This window comes from Rhinoderma darwinii, chromosome 3 (assembly GCF_050947455.1).
Source record: "Rhinoderma darwinii isolate aRhiDar2 chromosome 3, aRhiDar2.hap1, whole genome shotgun sequence".
Taxonomy (NCBI): domain Eukaryota; kingdom Metazoa; phylum Chordata; class Amphibia; order Anura; family Rhinodermatidae; genus Rhinoderma; species Rhinoderma darwinii.
Window position 1 is genome coordinate 141,594,208 of NC_134689.1, and position 25,423 is coordinate 141,619,630.

General features: G+C 40.7%; 1 protein-coding gene across 1 annotated transcript in view; it reads right to left on the reverse strand.

The window, feature by feature from the left end:
* Positions 1–25,423, reverse strand: part of CEP290 (centrosomal protein 290) — a 214,458-nt gene that overhangs the window by 14,673 nt on the left and 174,362 nt on the right. The window contains exons 42-47 of the mRNA XM_075856803.1: positions 21,826–21,981; positions 15,345–15,468; positions 6,210–6,344; positions 5,167–5,253; positions 3,389–3,553; positions 1,188–1,310 (exon numbers count right to left, since the gene is read on the reverse strand). Of these exons, the coding sequence (XP_075712918.1) occupies positions 1,188–1,310; positions 3,389–3,553; positions 5,167–5,253; positions 6,210–6,344; positions 15,345–15,468; positions 21,826–21,981 (790 nt within the window). The remainder of the gene's footprint in view (positions 1–1,187; positions 1,311–3,388; positions 3,554–5,166; positions 5,254–6,209; positions 6,345–15,344; positions 15,469–21,825; positions 21,982–25,423) is intronic.

Below are 25,423 nucleotides of genomic sequence, written 5' to 3' on the forward strand. Positions count from 1 at the left end.
TTTTAAACCTGAAAGTCTACAATTCAATGGTTTCTCTGTGGTTTCATTTCAAACCCAATGTGGTGGCATGCAGAGCCCAAATCATGACGATTGTGTCACTGTCCAAATAATTCTGGACCTAACTGTAGCTAGTATTCCTATAATTGTAAAAACTGCAAAGGAATACCAGGGAAAAAATTGTATAATTCCTGTTATTTGTTAAAACTGTAAAAAAAGAGTTAAAAGAAGTTTCATTATTTTTAATGTTCTTCCTATTCACAGTAAAAATCAGCACCGTGGAAATATTAAACAATAAAAGTAATCTTTGAGTACAGAAAAATACAAATTAATGTATAGACGGTAAAGAGACAAAGGGGGAATTTATCAACATTTTTACACCAGTTTTCTGGCATAGAAAAGTCGCAATATGTGTTGCGGCCCAACAAATTTATTATAATTTATGCCAGAAAACTGGCGTTAATTATAGTGGAAATCTAAGTCAGCTGCCTGCTGGCGTAGATTTTACACTGTAGGGCGCAGCAAGGTAGAATCCAGTGCTGGGCCAGTACCTTGTCTCCCAAAAACCATCGTACAATTAAATAAAAATTTTAAATTAATACTCACCTCACCTCTACTCTACTCCCCACAGTGTGATGCGGCTGACATAACGCACGGATGCTGGGCAGCATCAGGACGTTGTATGTGACGCAGCACTGACGTTGAGTGCCGCAACGCGTATAAGGCCCCAACGCTGCTCGGCATCCTGACTGTGTATGAGCTGCAGCATGATGAGGGGGCCCGGAGGAGAGAAGCGGTGAGGTATGTTTTATTTTTTTATATGGCTGATAGGGGAATGGAAGATGCATCGCCGCAGTCGTTGCGCCACAATAGTGCAGGGCCGGCCAAAACATGCAACACATTTATTAAGAGGCGCTTTTTAAATAATCTTTCTTTCTATTAAAGCTGGCGTATGAAACGGCAGTGTTAATATATTCCTCTAAAAGACTTTCGTTAAACAGGTGAAGTAGCAAGACTCTTCACACTGCAGTTGTATATTTGGAAGTATATAATAATCCAGCAGTCACATCCAGTCAGCGGACATGTGATCTTGTAAAACAATGTTTACGCTGTAAATTGTCTGAATGGTTTACTCATATATGATGGCTATGGTTTTAAGATGACGCAGATCACGGATAGTCTTTTCTTACCGTTTTCAATTCTTTCCTAAGTCTCTCATTTTCAGCAATTACTTTCTCCAGGCCTTTTGTCTTTGCTTCATATCTCATACTTAGCTGTCCACCCACATGCAGCTGCAGCTTTTCCAGTTCTGACTAGGTGGGCAATAAAGAAAAATGATTATGAAGAACTGATCTCACACAACACACAGACTTTGTATACAAAAATAATGCAGAGTTTTAGTTCACAATGAATGTTCTTCACATAAAATGAGAAAAAGATTATCATAAATAAAAGACACTTTAAGATTATAGCATGCCACATGTCAACGACTATGCTAGTTATGGGAAAAGGTCAACACAGGAAGAAGAGTAGAATTTCACAGATTTATAGACCAACTCTATATAAAACTTCTATTACCTCCCAGTACATGATATCCACACGTCATATAATACCTTAGAAATGCAGTCACTTTTTTCCCTTATGTAAGAAATACAGGAAATTGCACAGATTACATATAGAATTCGCTGCGAACTTCCTTTTTTTTAAAAAATGTTTTTCTATATTGCGATCAACACCAAAAAAAAATTACCCACACTGCCTAAGCAAGTTAGGCAGAATACAGCACTTTGTGTAGTGAAGCCCCTTATACTTCAGTTTTTAGCCAATAACATGACAAATAGAGAAATAGAGAACCCCCTCTACCTTGTTAGAATAGTAATTGTTAATATGGGAACTATGGGGAGATTTACAAAGAAAAATGAGACAGAATGCATGTGCCAAAAATGATGTCCTTTAGACACTTTTTATACCTCCCCAAAATCAAACCGCATGTACCATTGTGATTAATTTGCAGCAGTTTCTGCCGGTCTGGTTTAGTTTTGTCCTGTCCAACTTTAAAACAGTATTAAAAAATATCCGCTATTATCATTCTGGCCTAGAATGGGAAAGGTCTGAAACACCTAAACAGTAGAATTCCTTAACTTTTAAAGTCAAACTCCGAGGAGAAAAGAGGACATGTAGAAGTTATTGTATGTCTTTTCTAACCCAGGCTATGTTTACACAACATATTTTCAGTATTTCGTTGAATAAAACGCTCTTATTACACGCCGAAATATGCTTGAAATACTCCTGCAAACCGATCGCATTGATTTAAATGGCAAATACGCTGTGCAGTTCATACGCAGCTGAATTAATAAATGTAGCATAAAAGATGCTTTAAAAAAAAAAAAAAAAAAAAAGTAACGTCACTTCTTGAAGCGTTTAATAAGCCGATTATTCCCATTAAAGTTTTTCCCATTGATGCTTCAAAAAACGCTGCAAAAATATTCTAGTAAACACCTGTATTTCGGAGTACGATTTCTCTTTAAATCAGCCTCGTATTTTTTATTCTAAATATGCTATGTGAACTTAGCCTAAGGGCTGAGAAAATGCTAAAGGGGAAAAAGAAATCCTGAAAGACACTATATAGGATAGATCACATCAAAATAAATATACAGCGCCTGGCTATTTCCGTTAGTCCCATAAAGAGTGCATAGAGCGGTGGCCACGCACGCAAACTATTGCTCCATTCACACAGGGGACTTGGTGATCGTAATCGCTGGGAGTCCCAGGGGTCAGATCCCCAACGATCATACATTTATCCACAGGAGAGGTGATATAAGTTGTTTATGGGAAAACCCCTCTAAGTGCCTGACTTCATTCTACGGATCAGTGAGGGTCCATCAGTCGGACCTGAATCAGTCAGTAAGTAGTGTGCCACTTACCTATCCTAGCGATATGCCATCACTTCATTTAGTGGGAAAACCCCTTTAAGTATGGGGTATAGTAGGTACCGTAGAGAATTGAGAATTTTCTGGTTAATCTTTTTAATGTCTCATATAGTAGAAATTCACATATGCAACAACTTCAACAAATCATATGAAGATGGATACTGCACAATAAGAAAAACTGCCTTGACCTGTAATGTAACTAGTACTGCTTGGAGATTGAGGTAAAATGTAACAAAATACATATTCATATCCTCCGTTTAGAACTATCCATGTGTGCAGCATTATTGTGATTCTGAATGAATGTTCATTACTCTCAGGTTGTGCTTGCCCAGTATGAAGTTTAGCATTACATATCTGCTGGGCAGTGCAAGTTGGCAGGTAGCAAAGCCATTAAAAAACAAAAGCATGCTACGTGTTCAAGTAACTTTCACTACTTTTAAATAAAGGGAAAAAAGATATACCTTAAGTTTTTCATTTTCCAGTTCCAGGTTGGATAACTTTTCATTGGTCAGTACTCCAGGGGCCTTTTTAAGTTCCTCATTGTCTCTCTGAACTCTTTCAACCACTCGTTTCATCAACCCTATTGTCTTTTCCAGTTCTGGAATGGTCTTTCCACTTCTTCCAGACTATTTAAATATTGATGAAAATAAATAGGATAAATAGTCGACGATGTTATATTTGTGTTTAGGTCGGCAGGTTTTTATTTTTTATTTTATTACGTTAAAGAAAACTGTAACTAAAGATATACAGTGGTGTGGAAAATTATTTGCCCCTTACACGATTTCTTCTATTTTTTATAATTTGTCCTATTTAAATTTTTCATATCATCCAACTAATTTTGATGTAAGATAAAAAAAACCTCAAATAAAACACAAAGTGCAGCTTTTAAATGATCATTGAATTTATGGACGATAGATTTATTCAAAACCTACAATCCTCCATGTGAAAAAGTAATTTCCCCCCTAATACTTCTAACTGGCTGTGCCGACCTTGTCAGAAACGACTGCAGTCAAACTTTTGCGAGGAGTCTTTTACGTAACTATGGAGGAATTTTGACCCACTCTTATTTGTAAAATAGTTTTAATTTGGCTGCATTATAGGGTTTTCGAGCTTGAACTGCCCATTTAATCGTAATATTTTTTCTTTCGAGCCATTCAAAAGTTGACTTGCTTGTGAGCCTCGGATCATTATCCTGCTGCATAACCCAACTACATCTGAGCTTTAGGTCACAAACTGATGGGCGAACATTCTGTTTCAGGATTTTCTGATAGAGAGAATAATTCATGGTCCCATCTATTGTCAAGTCGTCCAGGTCCTGCAGAATGAAAGCAGCCCCAGACCATCCCACTACCGCCACCATGTTTTGACAGTTGGTATGATGTTCTTATGGTGAAATGCGGTGTTATCTATACACCAGATGTTTTGTACAATATTGACTCCTTAAAAACGCAGCGTTTTCCTTCCCATTCCAAGAGTCATAACTTTTATATCTTTCTGTCGGCGCAGCCGGGGAGAGTCACTGTCTGGTATAAATGAGGAGTTAACTTTATTCTATGGGTCGGTACTATTATGGCAATACCAAATGTATATAGCTTTTATTTAAGATTTTTTTCTACTACTTTTGCACAATAAAAAAAATACACTTTGTATCGCCACATTACAGTACCCATAAAAAAAATAATTTCTGGTGACAGAGCTGTATATGGGCTTATTGTTTTCCAAGACAAACTGTCGTTTTTTCATTGTATGTAGGCCAAAAATGGTACCAATATTTTGGTCACGTTATTTGCACACTGGAGTAAGTAAAAGATATCACAGCAAATACAATACAGCATGAGCAATTCAATGGGGAAGATTGTACAACAGTAAGCACAGACTCTGCATTGCTACGCCTACTTAAATTTCATGACAATGTCATTCAGTCTGTGGGAAACTGGGGATTGCGTTGGCTGCCATTAGTGATGGTAAATTTCCAAAGATGACAATCTTGTGACCAAGATAACACAAAAAGATTTATTTAAAATAAAAATAAAAATGTATAGCTTCTCTTATTTATTCTAATGTTCAAATCTTTCCTTGCTGTTGGATGTTTTGTAAATGACAAGTTGGCTGTAGTTTTCATTGGTATCATTTAACATTTTTCTCAATAATTACAAACCATTTGGTGTGACAAATGTGTAGTTATAGTGGAAGGGAGACAGCAATTTTTCACAGTATTATACAAGGCATTAGCACTCACCCCTCTGACATTTCCAAGTTTACGTTCTGCTTCCAGTTTATCTTTTTTGAGAAGATCACACATTTCTTTTAAATTAACTATTTGATCCTAAAAAATAAAATATGAACATATACCGTTATCAAAAAAGGTACTGTGCAAAACAAGACAAACATTTTTTTTCCCAAACACAGGGATAGATATAAAATAAAACTTGAAAGTAGCACAGAAGTCCACTTGAGTGATTGTAAACAAGTGTATTACATCAAACTAGCAAATAAAAGTGTTAGTAAAGATGAATAAGATTAATCCCTCAGTGACCAGCGCATTTTAGGTCTTCATGACAAGCAATTTTTTTTGTTTTTCTCTATCGTCGCATTTAAAGAACTAGGACTTATTTTTCCGTAAATAACACACTACTTTTATTCTTTGAGTCAGTATGAGTTAAGACAATACCACACATGTATGTTTGTATATTTTATGACTTTTGAACAATAAAAACATTTTTTAACTAAAATTATTTGCTTTTGCATCATCACTTGTTATAGTTGTAACTTTTTTATTTTTCTGGCAATTTATTTATATGGCAATGGAAAAAAATAGCAATTCCGCCATTGTTTTTTCTGTTTACGGTGTTCACCTTGCGGTTTAAATTACATGTTAACTTTATTGTTTTGGTCATTACGATCACGTAATGTTAGGCCCCCGGCTGCCATGGCACGACATCAGAGGCTTACAAATGCATTCGCGGGCCGCCGATTGTGATTGGCTCCCTCCCTCTGTAAACGACTGAAATGCTGCGGTTGCTATTGACCACAGCATTTAAGGGGTTAAACGCCCGCAATCTAAGTAAACTTCGATTGCTACAGTTGGAGCAGGAGCCCGGCTGTCTGATGAGCACCTACTCCTGGCTGCACGGGACACCCGTGCAGAAATTAGAATAGGCTGCGACGAAGCCTAAGGCCCCTTAGTGACCGCCATGAAAAGGCGTATTGGTGGTCACTAAGGGGTTAAGTGAGTATCAGTATGCATGCACCACATTCAGAATTCTTATATTCCCATTATACCTTTAAACGTGGTAAGTCTTTATTAGCCTGCTCCAGTTGAAACTGCAGCTCAACATTTTCAGCAGATAGTCTCAAATTCTCTTTCTGTATTTCGATCTCTCTGCTGGATGGATCTTCTGATCCTACGCCTGATGTCTAGTGGGACAAATAAACCATTTTATAGCGATATAAATAATTTACTTTAGTTACTATAAGTGGTCTATATAATACATTGGATTTGGGATATCTTAAGGACAACACTAGATAAACAGTGCTAAAAACCTACCTACTGCTAAAGGATAAACTAAGATAGCCACCTACGGTTTTATAAAGAAAACAGAGGATAATGTAGGGAAGGTTTGGTTATGAAACACTTTCACACCTGCAGAAGAGCATTGAGGTCTGAACTTCTATCCAGAGCATTAGCATAGTCCTTCTCAAACGCATCCTTTCCGCCCATATCGGTCTTATTTTCCTTATTGTTATTACACCCAGACAAAGAATCCTGCTGACCATAATCTGAAGTAGCAGGGTATTTGGAATCAGAAATTAATGTGCTTTCTACATGGTTTACAGAATTCAACCCTGTCAGCTCTTCCTCCTTCATCTCTCCATTCATACTGAACCGTTCTTCATTGCAATGCCGGCTTTCATCAGCTTCGTGAACGGTGTTTTCCCTGCTGGGTTTATCGGATGAAGTGTTGAGGGTTTGGCGGTCAATATCTTCAATAGACTCCTGCTCATCAATAGCTTGTGTGCTTCCAATACCTGATGTGTCGCCCAATCCTGGGGTTGCTGTTGTACTGACAGGAAGTGATATATCCCCAGGTTTGGAAGTGTGCGCTCCACTGGCAGACACTGCATCATATGATTTTGGTGAAGGGGTGTTGCTGGCTGGTGTGGTTGTATCTGGAGATTTAAGACTTGTTACATTTTCTGTTCCACTGCAAACACACAATTCATCACCCAAATCTGAAGCAGTTTCACTCCCTGCTGTGGTGGAGGCATTATCTGGGTAATGTACAGCCGGGCAACGATCCAAGACATCCACATAATCTTCAGCGTTTTTTTCTGTATTTTGCATTGTACCACAAGGCAACATTTTCATATGCTCCTCATCATTGTCAAAATAGTTCTCCAACAGAATTGTTTTTTTTTCCTTTGTTCCTTTGAAAAGTCTCCTCTTTGTATTGGAAGTCACTTCATTTTCTAGTTTACAAGTTTTGTTGTCAAAAGAAAGAAAAACAGTCTTTTCTGTATCTGCCGCTACATGCTGAGGTGTGACATGTTCCAATATTGTATACAAAGAAGAGAGAAATTAAGAAACATGTATATAATAGGACATTCATTTCTACCATATTTATTGCCTGTCATAGTCTTTTATTAGGATAACGGTAAGTAATAGAGTCTGATGTGTCGGTTTGTGTGGTGTCAGTTAAGCAGGGGGTGGTTGTATATAAAATGTTGAAGTGGCTAAAAGGTTATTTAGTTTACAGTGATATTATGTTTCTGTGTACATAATGTTAATAATAATTGGATTTTTGTACTCACTATAAAATCTCTCATTGAATTCATTGGGGGACACAGCCGACCCTAGGAAAAACTAAAAGTGTTGGATCCGCCCAGTGTGCTATACCCTCTCCTGTTACAAAAAGCGACAACGTTTGTACCTAGAGCAGTAGGAGAGTATAAAACAAAAAATAACCAAAACACCAACATGTTCCGGACCTGGGAAAACAAAACAGAACCACCTGGGAAAACAAGAACACCCAAGTGTCCCCCAATGAATTCAACGAGAGATTTTACGGGAAGTAAAAAAAATCTTGTTAAATCATTCATTGGAGGACACAGCACCATGGGACATCCCAGAGCAGTCCCTGAGAGTGGGCAGAAAAAAAACACCGCCATGCGAAGAGGCTAACTCACAGCTGCCTGCAACACCATATGACCCAGATTGGCATCGATGGAAGCCAGTGAATGGATCTGATAGAAACTTGTAAAGGTATGAACCGAGGTCTGGGTGGTAGCAGCCTTACAAACCTGAAAGGCAGGAGCCTGATGCTAGACTGCCCAGGACTCACCAGCCGCCTGCGTAGAGTGGGCTGTGACCCGGAAGGGAGGAACCCTACTCTTAGCGGAGTAGGCCTTCTTGATAGCCAGCCTAATCAACCTGGAAATGGTGGCCTTAGAGGCCAGCCTGTCCTTGTGTGGGCCCTCCGGAACCACAAAAAGGAAGTCCGAGCAGCAAAAAAAATCTGTAACCGAAAGATAGATTTGGAGTGCTTGGACCACGTCCAGCCGGAGCAGAGAATGCTCCCTCTAATGAGAGGGGATAGGACAGAATAAAGGCAGAACAATGTCCTCATTGAGGTGGAAAGATGACACCACCTTAGGAAAGAAGGACGGAACTGGCCGAAGTGCCACCTTGTCCTTATGGAAGACCATGAAGGGAGGTCTGCATGATAAAGGGCCAAATTCAGACACCCTGCGGATCAAAGTGAAGGCCACCAGAAAGGCAGCCTTCCAGAACAAGACACCGACGAGATTTCCCGAATAGGTTCAAAAGGTGACGACTGAAGAGCGTCAAGTACCAAGTTGAGATCCCAGGGCTCCGGAGGATAGTAGAGAATAGCAATGGGCGACTCCCCTGCAAGAACGCCTTAATTGGAGCACGGAAAGCCTGGGTGTGCTGAAAAATAAATCGACAGGGCAGAAATATGACCCTTCAGTGTCACCAGACTAAGTCCATCAGCATAGGGGTGGAAATGTCGAAGCTCACACTACCTGAAATATATCCACCACGTGCGGTGGTAGATCCTCTGGGTCTGAAGCTTTCAAGCCTTTACCATGGTCTGAATGACCAGTTCAGAGAAACCGCAAAACCTAAGAACCGCGGCTTCAACAGCCACACCGTCAAACAGTATCGAGGTAAAGTAGGGTGGAACAGAGGACCTTGGGAAAGGAGGTCATGCCACTGAGCGAGGGACCCAAACACGTCTGCGAGAAGAAAGATAAGATCCACACCCTGTGCGGCCAATCTGGAGCAACTAGAATGGCTAGAACCCCTGCGTCCTTGACTTTCTGGAGGATCCGAGGCAAAGGGGAAAAAGGTAGATCGGGCTGAAATCCGACCAAGAAAGAATCAGTGCGTCAGCAACTAATGTGCGACAGTTTCTGGCCCAGGTGATGTAAGCTGGGCACTTGTGGTTGAGGTGGAAGGCAAAGAGGTCTACGTCCGGAGTGCCCCAGCGAAGGCAAAGACTGTGAAATATAGTCGGGTGAAGGGACCACTCTCCCAAGTCTAAGCGCCCCCGACTCAGGTAGTGTGCCTCCAAGTTGTGCACTCCTGGAATGTGAACTGCTGAGAGGGCAGGAACGTGAAGCTCTGCCACATCGGCCTGCTCCTGGTGCCCCCTTGGTGATTTAAGTACGCAATTGCCGTAGAGCTGCCTGTCTGGACCCGAACCAGAAGGCTCGTGAAGAGTGATGTCCAATGGGAGAGCGCCAGAAAAATGACCCTCAGTTCCATGATTATCTGGAGACTGGCCCTGTATTTAGGTAGCCGAAGACGGGCCCCCCCCCCCCAAACCCGACAGGCTGGCATCCGACGTGATCACTTGCCAATGGAGGGTGGCATATGTCTTCCCTAGGGATATGCTTGGGGAGGAAAGCCACCATAATAGTTCTTGACGAATCCGCGATGAAAGCTGGATCGGAAGGTCCAAGGAGTCCTGAGACCTGTCCCAGCGAGCTAGAATCGCCAACTTTAGAGGGAAAGTGTGAAACTGGGTGAACGGAATTTCCCCGAAAGAGGAAACCATTGTCCCAAGAACAATTGTACAAAAATGAATGCGGAAGGGAGAATTCCTGCTCAGCACTGATACACCTTTCCGGAGGGAGTTAATCTTTGGTTCCCGGAAGAAAATCTTGCCCAACCTGGGTATCGAGGATCATGCCCAGGAACTCCATCCTTTGGGAGGGGATGAGAGAGGACTTCGTGTAATAGGTTTTTGAAGGTAAGCATCTTGGATGTCGACTGAAGACAGGAACTCGTGCATTTCCAAGGATGCCATGAATGAGCAGAGATTTCCTACGAAACCTGCGGACCTCGACATGCCGGTTGAGGCGCTTGAGAACCAGGATAGGATGAAAAGAACCATCCTTTTTTGGGTCAGTGAAAAGGTTGGAGTCGAAGCCCTGGAACTGCTCTGGACCTGGGACAGTGACACATTGCTGGAGGAGAGCGTGGATGGCCCGGGTAAATGCGAGCGCCCAGGCAGGGCACCGAGGAGTTGATAGAAAGAGGAAGAACTGACCTGGAGGAAGAATCTCTCTTGTATTCCGTCAAAACAACCTCGTTTTCCCACCCGAGGACGTAACTCTATGAAAAAAGACCTTCAGGCTGAGGAAATTCTTGGAGCAGTGGCAGGACTAGCAGGCCAGTGGCAGGACTAACATGTTGATCTTGGCCTATAAGAGGGGAGTGGGGTCCGAGATGGACCCCCGTCTTGGGGAGATTGCCTATTACGTGAGTGGGAGTTCCAAAAAGAACTAAACCTCTGAGACCGGGAAGAGGCAGTTGGGTGACGTGAGGACGCCGCTGGAGAAGTAAGGTACTTCTACCCCCTGTAGCATTAGTTTAACCACATCGGGACCGAAGAGAAGATTCTGGGAAGAATGAAGTGTGAGGCTGGCTCGGAATTCCAGGTGCAAATCGAGATAGCACGGCGGATAGCCACTACATTAGCCATAGCCTTAGGAGAGTGTGGGCAGTCTCTATGGAAACATCATAGAGATATTTAGATGTCTGTAGCAGCTGGGAAGCTAGAAGAGAATCCTCCTGATGCGACTCCCCAAAGGAGAGACCTGTTGAGCCGCTTTGCTATGACTATGCAAGCTTTGCTAACCCAAGAAGCTGCAACTGTGGGCCAGAGGGTAGCGCCAGTCGCCAAGTAGCGGACCTTGGCCATAGAATCCACTTTCTAATCGATGGGATCCTTGGGCAGTGTAATTGCCTCAAACAATTCAGCCACAAGCAGATCCACTAGTGGACAGGTCGATAACTTAGAGATGCATTTGTCCGAAAAGGGGAACGTGACGTCCATCCTTTTAAATGTGGGCAAAGGCCGGTCTGGGTGTTTCCACATCCTCTTGAGATGAGCAAGGAGTGTCCTCAGGGATTTGCAGGATATCTATCACCGCTCGGAAAAGATCCTCTATGGCAGAAGATGTAGAAGTGCCTTACTCAGGCTCCGAGTTGGAATCAGCAGTCTCCAGTAGAGACAGTCTCGGCCATATCATGAGCAAGGGTAGTAGCAGATCCACCTGCGGTGGCCCTATCCATCGAGGTATTTGAGGAAGAGTATCTTCTATGAGACTTCCTGGCCTGTTTGCGGGGCATGCCTGTAGAGCTGGAGCGGGAGCGTTCACGTGAGGAGGGCCTTGCTAGCTGGGTAGCAATCTGCTCAGGCAGCAGGTTTAAGGCTTCCACCATTCCCTGTGAAAGGTGGGCGAGGTTATCTACCGGCTGGGTGAGGGAAGACCCCCATTCCGGGGGGACAGACTCACTAGTAGTGGTGGCCGGAGTTTCCAGGGAGGGTCTGGGGAGCAGGCATTGAGCGCAGATAGGGTCAGACTGGCCGCATGGGAACTTTGAATTGCAATGGGTGCAAGCAAAGTGTGTGACAATGCCGGGAGGGGCAGGTTTTTTTTTGGGCTTTTCCCCTTGTAGATATGAGGTGAAATGGAAGGAGCCCTGAAGTAACAAATTATAGCCAACAAGCTAGCCTAGCTGACCCCTGCTGTGCCCCACCGACAAGCCAACAATGCAGAGGAGATGCTGCCGTTAAAGCGGAGGCCCTGGGGTGCCGAAAAACAGAAGGTGAATCCAGCAAATGGACAGGTGGAAGCTCCAGAGACTATATCCTCGCAGGAGAGGTAAAGGGGGACCCAGAAAATGGCCCAGCACAACAGTATAGAAACAAAAAGCCCCAGATGCAGCAACCTAGTGGGGAACCTCAAAGGTGTCTAACCATATGGTTAGACACCCCGGGGAAAATGTAGCACTAACCCGTCTGGCATCTTCTGGCGCATGCCTGGTCATCCCTTCAGTAGTCTCAAACTAAATAGTGGATTCACCGGCAGTCCAGCTGCCGCTGCGGCCACTGGGGACCGGGTGACTTAAAGGTGTGGAAAAGATTCCATCCAGCACCCGCAGGGGGTACGACTAATGTGGCGTACACGCTGACGACCCCCCTGCAATCTGAAACAGAAAAATTAATAAATAAAACTAAAATAATAAAAAAAAAAAACAGAAGACCTGTATGCAGGTCATGTCTGCCTCCTACGGACACTAGGCTAAAAACAGAGTAGCTTGGTGTAACAGGAGAGGGTATAGCCCACTGGGTGGAGCCAACACCTTTTAGTTTTTCCTAGTCTCAGCCTCCTAGCGGGAAGGGGCACATACCCATAGTGCGGTGTCCCCCAACTAATGATTTAACGAGAAAGTTAAGTTTGCCTCTATTGTAGGAATCCACATGTTGTCATGTACATACAGAGCTGTAAAAAAGTATTTGCCCCTCATCAGATTTCCTCTGTATTGGATAACTTGTTACATTTAAATGTTTCAGATCATCAAGAGAAAGACAACACGAGTAAACACCAAAGGCAGCTTTTAAATGATCATTCCATTTATTGGGGATAAAGTTTCCTTCAAAACCTATAGTGTATTATCCATGTGAAAAATTAATTGACCCCTAAACCTAACAACGAATTGTGCCACCCTTAGCAGTAAAAATTGAAATCAAACATTTGCGATAACTTGCGATGAGTCTTTTACATTGATGTGGGGGAATTTTGACTCACTCTTTTTGGCAGAATAGTTTTAATTCACATTGGAGGCTTTTCGAGCATGAACTTTTAAGGTCTTGCCACAGTATCTCAATGGAATTCAAGAAAGGACTTTGATCGGCTCAAAACTAACAAAATTTGAGTGGCCGAGTCAAAGGTGGACTTGCTTGTGTGCTTCGAATCATTATCCTGCTGCATAACCCAACTGCACTTGAGCATTAGGTCACAAACTGATGGGTGGGCATTCTCCTTCAGGATTTTCTGATAGCCAGCAGAATTCATGGTTCCATCAATTATGACAAGTCACCCAGATCCTGCAGAAACAAAGCAGCCCAGACCATCACACTACCTCCACCATGTTTGACTGTTGATAGGATGATCTTATGGTGGGATGCAACATTAAATTTAAAGAGGCTGTCACCAGTATAATATGTCTCCATCTCCTAACTAATCTAATAAACGCTTTGTTGTAGATAACTACTGGTTTTTTTGTTTGTTTGTTTTTTAAAACGATTATTAGTGACAAAGTTCTGATCATTTTTAGATTTATGCAAATTTTTTGTAAGAGCACAACTGGGCATTTTCTTTTAGTTTCACCAAGTGGGCGTTGTAAAGAAAAGTGTATGACGCTGACCAATCGACGTCATACACTTCTCTTCATTCCTGCCCAGCTTTATTCGCAGCGCGATCTCGCGAGATTACGATGTGACGTCACTTACTTCCGCAGTTCCTTCACCGGAGCGACGGGAGAATGACCAGACAACACCTCCAGCCGTGCCGGGACTGCTGCTGAGGAGTATAATAGTCCTGGCATGGCTGGAGCCGATGTCTGGTCATTCTCCCATTGCTCCGGTGAAGGAACTGCGGGAGTGAAGTGAAGTCACGCTGTGCTGTGAATAAAGCTGGGAATGAATGAAGAGAAGTGTATGACGTTGATTGGTCAGCGTCATACACTTTTCTTTACAACGCCCACTTGGTGAAACTAAAAAAAAAAAGCCCAGGTGACCCTTTAAGCTAGATGTAACAAGAACCATGTCTTCCAAAAAGTTCCAACTTTGACTCATCAGTCCAGAGAATATTATACTAAAAGCCTTGGGGATCATCTAGTTGTTTTTTTTGGCAAATGTGAGACACTCCTGGAAAGGGCCACCACTGTTCCAAGTTTCTTCCATTTGTGGATAATGGCTTTCACTGTAGTTCATTGGAGTCTCTAGGCCTTATCAATGGCTTTGTAACACTCTGCAGACTGGTAGGTTTCAATTACTTATTTGGAATCTGTATTGGAATCTCTTTAGAACGTGTCAGCATGTGCTGCTTTTTGTGACCTTCTAGCCTGATTAACATTGCCAGAGAGGTTCTATTTAAGTGAAGTTTAGATTCAACAGGTCTGTCAGTTATCATACCTGGGGTGGCTAGTGAAATTGAACCCAATTGTTAATTTAATTTGTTTAATAGGTTGATTTAGAGCCAGGTAGTGCTGAACAGAATTTTTCCTTCAGTAAAACCATCAATTAAAAACAGCATTTTGTGTTTATTTGGGTTATCTTACTCTATTATTGAAAGTAGTTTGATGATCTGGAACATTAAAGTGTGACAGATATGCAAAAATAGAAGAAATATACCTTTGTGCAAAAATACTGTTTTTGAAGGTGTAGGATTAACATACATTATAAGTGGATAATACATTTGGCATAAGCTCAAAATATGTAAATACATGTACTATAGTGTTGCCTTCTGTATCCCCTTAAAAAATATCTGAAGTGTATAGGACACAGTGGTATGCTCTCTGGTAGAATTTTTTATGGATCCCTAAAAAATGCAGTATAGGTTCATTCACCCTAGCATCTGACAGGTCAGTTTTCTCTCCCTTTTAAAACGTTATTCACCAATAAGGCGCCTGCTTATCATACCAACTTTTTGTTACATCATTTGAGTAATTTTCAGTGGAAGACTATGGGGTAGATTCATCAAAGCTAGTGCAAAAGGAAAAATAGATCCGCTGCGTCTCAGAACCAATCAGATTCCAGATTTAATTTTTCAGGTGCCATTTGGAAAATAAAATCAACAACGTAATTGGTTTCTATGGACAACTGCTCTACTTTTCTTTTGCCTAGTTTTGATGAATATCCCATATATTTTTACACATGCAAATAGTCAATGACTTTCATGTTTGATCCCATGTTGGGCAAAGGAAGACAGAGGAAAATATATTTTTTTTTAGCATTTGTGAAGGGGTTTATGAAATATTCCAAAAACAGTATCGAAATCATTACAGCACATTCAAGTGATAAGTATGACAATACTTACAGAGGGCCTTGATAGGTTCTCCCTTGAGATCTGGTGTTCCAATACCTGGAGCTTTTCTTTCAGATATTGATTTTTTAAGTGCAGTTCATCCACCACAGAATCTCGAGGTAAAGCCTGTTTTGTTCTATGAAAAAAATAATTAAAAAAATAATTATATATATATATATATATATATATATATATATATATATATGCACACACGTATACATACACACACACACACACACATACATATATACACACACACTGATTATAGAATGAATGTAATGCTGAATGGGGTTAAAGACTCCACCCGAGCACTAGACAATCTTATTCACATTAAATTTGCAGCAATTAACTCTTCTTTTGTAAACTAAAAGACGGATTGCCATTCACTGCAATCTACTAATCAGCACTTCCATTAACCCCTTAAGGACACGGCCAATTTTAGCCTTGAGGACAGAGCAATTTTTTTAAAATTTCCCTCTTTGCATCCCGACGCTCATAACGCTTTTATATTTTGTACGACGTAGTTGTATGAGACTTTGTTTTTTGCGGGACGAGTTGTACTTTATGTACGTACCATTTTTTGGTACAAATACATTATCGTTTAATTTCTATAAATTTTTAATTAGATTAAAATGCAGAAAAAAAGCAGTTGTGCAGCAGTTTTAATATTTTTTTTTTTACACCATACACCGATCATCATAAATAATGGTATACATTTGTTGTACAGGTTGTTACGGTCGTGGCGATACCAAATATGTCTGTATTATTTCATGTTTTGGGACTTATATTTTAAAAAGTTTATTTATTATAAAAAATGAGTATTTCTGTGTATTTTATTTACTTTTTATTTATTTATTTACCATTATTTTTTTTTTACATTCATTTAACTTTTTTTTTTAATCCCATAAAGGGATTTATCATTTTGATTTTTATTTTGTAACTGTAATGTACTGGCATAGATCTATATGCCAGTACATTAGCCTGTTACTGATCGTACACAGGCAGTTGTTAGGGCGCACCTCAGTATGCCCTAACAACAGGAAATATGTTCAGACAGCCCTGGGGTCCTTCACTGGACCCTGGGCTGTCTGGCCATATGAGTTGTGGGCTTTGATCGCGTCACAGTTATTTTCTGTGACGCGATCAATGTGCAGTCCCCTCTCCTTGAACGCCGCGATCAGCTGTCATCGCGGCGTTCAAAGGGTTAACAGCGGAGAGAAGATGTTTCTCTCCTCTCCGCTGTCAGAGCGGGGTCGTGGCTGTGTATTACAGCCGTTGCCCCGTTCTCGATCGCACACACAGAGACGGCACAGACGGCTGTCACACAGGACGAGTATGCTCGTCCTAATGCGCGAAGTGCTCGCCGCTCAGGACGAGCATACTCGTCCTGTGTCGGCAACCAGTTAAAGGGAATTTTCACCAAAAATGAAAAAATGGCCATATATTTCCAAATTAGGATTTAGGGCTATAGCCAAAGCTTGGTAATCATGTTTTTGTTAATTTAATACCTACTGAAGATAAACGATATATGACATTGATGTTATAGTCTAAAAACCTTCTTCGAAGAAAAGTTGTAATAAAACAGGAAGTGTAGTGTTTTTCTTCATCCTTTGCTTTAAAGGACCAGTGTCACGTAAAAAAAAATTTTTATAGCAATTTGCTTTTAGTGTTTTATTAAAAAAATTTTTATTTATTTGTGTGTTTGTGTTTTACTTTTTTTTATTTTTTCACTTTTTCTTGTCCATGGGGGCTGGCATTTTTTTTTCCATCTCTGTATGTGTCGATTAACGACACATACAGACATGGAATACGGCACATACAGTCCCATAGTAAATGCGAACGGGGCCCGTTCCATCCACTATGCTGTACGCCATCTGTGTGGGAACGGCGCATGCGCCGCTCCCACACAGTCCAAATTGAAGGTCTTCGGCTGAGCGACGTCCGACGCCATTTTCTTGTGGACCGGAAGCCGCGGCCGGACAGTAAGATTACTACTTCCGGTCGCGGCTTCCGGACTTGTGCACTTGGAGCGGAGGGTTCCGACTGAGCGGACGGACCGGCGGGGCAGGACCAGGTAAGTTAGGTCTGTGTATGTGCGTGTTTTACTGTGTGTTTACTACTGTATGTAAACCTACTACACTGTGTGTTAGCTCAAAAAATGGCGGCACACAGTGTAGGAGGTTTGACCGTTCAATCCCCTCGTTTCTCCCGGCACTAGCCAGGATAAAGGAGGGGGGATTCTGAGAGCTCACTAGAGCGAGTGAGTTTTCTCAAATTTTGCAGCATAAAGCAATGTGATTGCTTTACCGCATGCAATGCTGCAATTTTGGGAATTGCTCCATCTAGTGACCAGCACTGGGAAATGTTATAAATTAGAATCTAATTTATATTTCCTGACTCGTGAAAAAATTAAAAAAATTAGAACAATGTTTAATCACCTATAGACTAACTGTTTAACTAAAAAATAAAATAAAAATTTTTCTAGCAACACATTCCCTTTAAGGTTAACAATAATAGATTTCCATGCTTGTATGCAGAGGTTAGGTCTTCCCAACCAAATTATTACATTGTGCATCCAAGCGTAATGTCTGTAATTATCTCAAGAGTCTCCAGTCACCTCTATTCTTCCACATTAACCTGGTAAATTAATTCCAGTGATGCATTTAAAGCGGTTATTCTTAAACCAATTACAAGAAGAAAGTCCGATTTTTTTTTACAATGTGCATAATGTGTGCAGTGACTTAATGGGAGGGTCGCAAAATGTCACATTTAATTCAGTGACCTTTATTAATAATTTGCATGCTAGCTTAAGCAATATTTTGGTGTATACTAAAAGTATGCTATTCAAATTTTCTTACACATGTGCTTTCTTTAAAGACTTTGCATGTGGCCCTCGCTGTAAGAACCCGTAGTCGTAGGTAATGTAAAATATTTAGTGATGTTACATCCAGTGGTAACGTGTTATAGTCATAAAACTGGATCATCCAAGGGTTCTGGCACAGTGCACTCACATTGCTAGAGCCATTGGTAGATGTGGTCTCTGGACTTGACTTTGTCAAGTGACCGCTGGACATCACGTCCATAAAGACTAAGGCTGGGTTCACACGACCTATTTTCAGACGTAAACGAGGCGTATTATGCCTCGATTTACGCCTGAAAATACGGCTCCAATACATCGGCAAACATCTGCCCATTCATTTGAATGGGTTTGCCGACGTACTGTGCCGACGACCTGTAACAGCTGTCAAATGACGACGCGTAAAATGACTGCCTCGTCAAAGAAGTGCAGGACACTTCTTTGGACGTTTTTGGAGCCGTTTTCTCATAGACTCCAATGAAAACGGCTCCAAAAACGGACGTAAAAAACGCAGCGAAAAACGCGAGTTTCTCAAAAAACGTCTGAAAATCAGGGGCTGTTTTCCCTTGAAAACAGGTCTGTATTTTCAGACGTTTTTGGTCACTACATGTGCACATACCCGAAAGGTCACCATCTTCCGCTGGTTTCCAGTGCAGGAACCACATGCATAATTTATTTATTTTTTCTTTAGAGAAAATACACTAGTGGCTGCTTTCCTTCAGTAAGACAGCACAATTTTATAGGTCTTCAAATATAATAAAATCCCAGAAAAAAATTAACCCCTTAAAGACGCAGCTAGTTTGGGCCTTAAGTCTCAGAGACAATTTTTCAAATCTGACATGTGTCACTTTATGTGGTAATAACTTTGGAATGCTTATACCTATCCAAGCGAATCGGAGAATGTTTTCTCGTGACACATTGGACTTTATGTTAGTGGTAAAATTTGGTCGCTATATTCAGGGTTTATTTGTGAAAAATAGCAAAATTTAGAAAAAAATTGAATTTTTCTGAATTTAAATGTATTTGCAGATAAAACAGATTGTAATACCACACAAAATAGGAACTAGTTCACATTTCCCATATGTCTACTATATTTTGGCATCATTTTTTGAACATTCTTTTATTTTTCTAGGACGTTACAAGGCTTAGAACATAAGCAGCAATTTCTCATATTTTGAAGAAAATTTCAAAAGCCTCTTTTTTTAAGTACCAGTTCAGTTCTGAAGTGGCTTTGAGCACTTTCTATATTAGAAACCCCCAGAAAACACCCCATTTTAAAAACTAGACCCCCTCATGGTATTCAAAACAGAATTTAGAAAGTTTCTTAACCCTTTAGGCGTTTCACAGGAATTTAAAGCAAAGTAGGTGAAATTTACAAATTTCTTTTTTTTGTCAGAAAATCCTTTTTATTCAATTTTTTTTCTGTAAAACAGAAGGTTTTAGCAGAGAAACGCAACTCAATATTTATTGCCCAGATTGTGCAGTTTTTAGAAATATCCCACATGTAGCCCTAGTGTGGTAATGAACAGAAGCAAAGGAGCATCTAGTGGATTTTGAGCCCTCAATTTTATTAGGCACCATGTCCGGTTTGAAGAGGTCTTGTGGTGCCAAAACAGTGGAAACCCCCCCAAAAGTGACCTTATTTGGCAAACTACACCCCTCAAGGAATCTATCGAGGGGTATAGTGAGCATTTAGACCCCATTGGTTTTTTTGCTGCATTTTGTGGAATTAGGCTGTGCACTTGAAAATCTAATTTGTATGATAAAAGGTACACATTTTTAGTTTTTACAAGGAATAAAAAAGAAAAAGCACCCCAACATTTGAAAAGCAATTTCTCCTGATTACGGCAATACCCCATACGTGGTAATAAACTGCTGTTTGGACAAACGGCAAGGCTCAGAAAGGCAGGAGCGCTATTTGGCATGTCGATTTTGCTGGATTGGTTTCTGGGCGCCATGTCGCATTTGCAGAGCTTCCGAGGTACCAGTACAGGGGGAAACTTCTTAAAAGTGACCCCATTTTGTAAACTAGACCCCTTGAGGAATTCATTGTAGTTTTCATGGGATGCATACGACTTTTTGATCAGTTTTTATTCTATTTTTTAAGGGCGTGGTGACTAAAAAAACAACTATTCTACTATTGTTTTTTATTCCCTTTTTTCTTTTTACAGCGTTCACCATGCACTATAAATGACATTTTCACTTTATTCTTAGTGGCGATACGATTATGGCGATACCATATGTTTATAGTTTTTTTTATATGTTTTATGGTGTTTGCACAATAAAACACTTTTTATAAAAAATCAATTACTTTTTGTGTTGCCTTATTCGAAGAGCCGTAACTTTTTTATTTTTCCATCAAGAAAGCCGTGTGAGGACTAGCTTTTTGCATAACGAACTGTAGTTTCGATGGGTATATGTGACTTTTTAATCTCTTTTTATTCCATATTTTGGGAGGTGAAGTGACCAAAAAATTGTGAATCTGGTATGGTTTATTATTATTGTTTGTTTCAATGGGGTCAATAAAAGACATGAACAGTACAAATCTATGTGTGTTATTAGTTCAGTTCTATTGTGTTTGTCTATAACTGTGACCTAGATAACAATCAGGCTACAGTAATCAAAACAGAAATCCAGGTATTTCCAAACGGATCACTTACTTTTTCCTGCAACTGTATATGGCAAAGTGCATTGTTTCACTGTTTTTGGCTGCTTTACATACATTTTTATATTCCCGGAAAACCCGTGTTAACCCCTTGGAGATGCAGCCAATTTTCATTTTTTTATTTAAATGTTTTCCTCCCTGCCTTCCAAAAGCCATAGCTATTTTATTATTTCCAGTCTATTTTTTCTGGTTTCCCTTTTACGGCATTCACACTGCAAAAAATAATTTTCTATATATTTTGTTTCGTTTTACCACTTTAAGACACACACTGAGGTTTTTAAGGCAGACTTTTCTTCCTGCAAAAAAACTCAGTGTGAACAAGGCTTTACAAAGACAAAAACCATTTGTTAAAAAAAAAATAGTTTTGTGTCGTCAAATTCTGAGACCCATAACATTTAACTTTTTTTCCATCGATTGAGATTTTTTTGGCGGGGCGAGTTGTAGTTTTTATTAATACCATTTTTTGATCACTTTTAATTCCATTTTATTAGGAAGCTAAGGTGACTAAAACAGCAATTCTATTTTTTTTTTCTGGCAGGACTTAATAGGAGCATAAGATGGCAGACCTGGGGCCTTCGTCATGGCCCCAGACTACCATGACAAGCATTGGCACCCCGCTGATCGCTGTAACAAAGCCGACACCCAGTGAGCACGGAGCAGGCCCAACCTATGAGCCAGCTCCATACTCCCTCGTGGCCATCTGACGTACAGTGAAGTCGCATGTCGCCAAGGGGTTAAGTATATTTTTAAGATCGAAAGGCCTGCTTTTCTCTCATCAGTGTCAACGGTCAACAAGTGAGGGGACAGGTGTATGGCGAATTCAGGAAGAATTTCTCATCGGTATAAAATTTGATTGATGTAATTCTGAAGATGAAACAATAAAATTACCTAACTCTAGCCCAATGTAAAACTTTACTTGATCATAACCTTTATCAATTATTGTAAAATATGTGAATAGAAATAGCCCATACTTCATGTAAGAAATTTCATTTTCTAATTCAATATTCTTTTTCCGGAGTTCTTCAATTTCTCTTTCCGACTCCACAGTTCTTACACCCACTACTTGATCCACAGTTACACCGCGTGATTTCAGTCTCTTTTGTAACACTATTTTCTCTTGGTCAGCTCTACAATGGAATACATACACTTAATTAACACTAAAATAATACAATTAATAAAAAAACAGATATGATAAAATATATTAAAAAAACATTATGGCTGTGCAAACTCTGATTTCTGTGATATAAACAAGCTTTGTGTGAATAATACTGACCTGCTCGACCCACAGATGCTTCTACAGTGCACAGGAGTATATTAGCAATGGAGTAATGCATGACTGCAGGATTAGATTAAACAAAGGGTTTGTTTGAGGTTGGTAACCATGGTACAACAGATGGAGCTATACACACAAACAGGACTTTCAAAATCAGTGCACAGTTGCTGGATTTTAAATTGGAGAAAGAAAAAAAAAAAAAAAAAAAGATTTTTTTTTATTTTATCGTTACATCCTTTTTTCATCCAGTCCATTTGTGGACACAGACCGTTGATATATGCTGTTGCCACAAGGAGGCATGACACCAAGAATAAGAAAAAGTAGTGGCCCCTCCTACAGACACTGATCTAATTCAGTCTGCACAGAAGCAGTAGGGCAAGCAAAATACAAGCTAAAGACAAAAACATTATCATAACCACATGAGAAACCATGTCCAACCATATCAATTAGATAAAGAAAGGATGGGAGCGGTTTCCACAATGGACTGGAAGATAAATGGATTTTATGGCGAGTACTCAAAAAAAAAAATCCTCTTCTCGCTAGTCTCATTGGGGGACACAGACCATGAGATTTCTCAAAGAAGTCCCCATGGGTGGAAACAGAAGAATAATAGAAAGTGATTATCTTCTCCAGAGATGCCTGAAATACCTTGTGACCAAGGGAAACATCCGTTGAAGCAAAAGTATGCGCCGTGTAGCTACTTGCACACCTAAAGAGCAGAAGCCTGACGGCAAACAGCTGGGGAAGCACCAAACGCCCTAGTGGAATGGGCAGTAATCCAGAATAGGGGCTCCTTCCCCTTGACCTGGTAGACCTCATGAATGGTTAACCTTTATCCATCAAGCGATAGTAGCAGTAAAAGGCCGCTAAACCCTTCCTCGGATCCTTTACGGCCACAAACGAGGAGTCAAAGCTATGGAGAGAGGAAGAGAGAGAGGAAGAGAGAGAGGAAGAGAGAGAGAGGAAGAGAGAGAGAGAGAGAGAGAGAGAGAGAGAGAGAGAGAGAGGAAGAGAGAGAAAGAGAGAGAGAAAGAGTTCCTTAGGATCCACTGGAGATGGACAGAAGGATGTTAAAACAATATCCTGTTAAGGTGAAAGGAGACCACCTTGGGCGATAAGGAAGACACAGTATGCAGAACTGCCTTATTCTGGTGGAGAGTTAAATATGGCGGATAACAGGACAGTGCCATTAGCTCAGAAACCCTCCAAATGGAGGTAACTGCCATAAGAAACCCCACCTTCCAGGTGAGAAGATGTAATGAGACCTCTCATAGAGGTTCAAACGGGGCAACCCGCTGTAAAGTTTGAACATCAGACTTGGGCGCCAGTGGACTGTTGAAGAGTATGGACAATTTAGGGCATGTCTGCGAACCACATAGGGTTGTACGATGCATCGAAATATCAATACTATTTCTATGCTGTGCACCCTCAAACGGTTCAATAACAATTATTCATGTATTTCGATGCTAAGCTGTGCGGCCGCACAGCTTAGTAATATAATACATGAATGTAGCCAGAGTGGGGCTGCGGCTGTGTGGTACAGCCATTGCCCCGCTCCGGAGTCCTGACAAATGTGTGTGCGCGGTTAGCATGAGGTGATGCGGCCAGCGCCGCACTAATGAGCGCCGGCACTGCGCCGACGCTCATTAGAGTAGCGGCGGCCGCTTTACCTCATGATAACAATGGGTGCGTACTTGCATGGCAATAGCTGTATTAAACAGCCGCAGCCCCGCTCGAACGGAGATCTGATCTCCGCTGCTATTCCCTTGAATGCTGTGATCAAAACTGAACACAGCATTCTAGGGGAAAATGAGAAGGGGGGATGGCCATTGAAGGACCCCAGGGCTGTCTGACCATATTTCCTGTTGTTAGGGCATACTTAGGGATGTCCTAACAACTGCATGTTAGGTGATTCTGATGGTGTCTAGCCATAGGGGCATTGGTGTTGCTGTTCTACTTCATTTCAGCCCTCTGGATTTGGTTGTGAGATTGATACTACATTGTTTATGCGATTATGCTTACATCATTGTTTAGATAGACTGAATCCGTCCATGAATACCACCTACATACTCATGCCCTTGTCGTGTTCTATTTATATATACATGCCCTCTGCATTTGATAGACGTTTTTAGTCGTGCTTTGCATGACTCATCTTTTATATTGTATATTGTGATTTGTTCAATAAAGTTTATATATTTTTTTCATTATTTATTGTGTTAATTGTACCCTTCATTCTATAGGTTGTATATTTAACAACTGCATGTGTACTATCAGTACAAAGGCTAATGTACTGGCTTATTGATATATGCCAGTACATTAAAGTTTTAGTTTTTTTTTAAAAAGTAAAAAAAAAAAAAGAAAGCAATGTTGAATAAAAAATAAAATTACAAATATTTTTTTTTTTACAATAAACATTCAAATAAAAATCTGAATACATAAAATATACACATTCGGTATCATTGCGAACGTAGTAATGTTTACGCTGTTAGTTTATTTGATTTTTTGCTTTCTTTCACTTATTAATGTGAGGCACATGGTATTATGAATTTTGAACCTCCATGTGCCTCACATTAATAGTAATTAACCCATCATGAACCTCACACATTAACCCAAAGTTGTCAATTATGACCGTGAGGAACATGGCGTTAATTACTGTTAATGTGAGGTACATGGAGGTTCAAAATTCATCACACCATGTGCCACACATCAGAAAATGGTAGAACTTTGCTTTTTTATTATTATTGTTGTTGGCAAAGTATCGTTTCGGTATCGAGTATCGCAATACTACACGAAGTATCGGTATCGAAGTCCAAATTCCTGGTATCATGACATCTCTAGAACCAAACCCTTCCTGGAAGAACAAAATAATCCTGGACAGAGGAAAAAAAAACAAGGGAGGAATGTGCTGTCCTCATACCAGCACAAGTATGCCTTCCAAGTGCGGTGGTTAATGCGGGCTGATAAAGGCTTCCTAGCATTCAACATTGTGTGAATCACCCACTCCGACTAGCCTAGTGCCTCCAGCACTGCGACTTCAACAGCCACACCGTTAAACAAAGAAATTTGTGTAGAAAAGAGGTCCCTGAAAAAGCAGATCGACCGGAGAGACAGCGGCCAGGAAACAAAGAAGGAATTCAGGCAGCACATCAAAAAAACAAGGAACTTCAGCCAGCAGAGCCACCACATCAGTGTACTATCAACGATGCATCCAGGCCAGAGCCACAAGGATAACAGGAACCCCCTCATCCTTGATAGGCAGAGAAGCGAACAGATAAATCAGGTTAAAGGGTAACTAA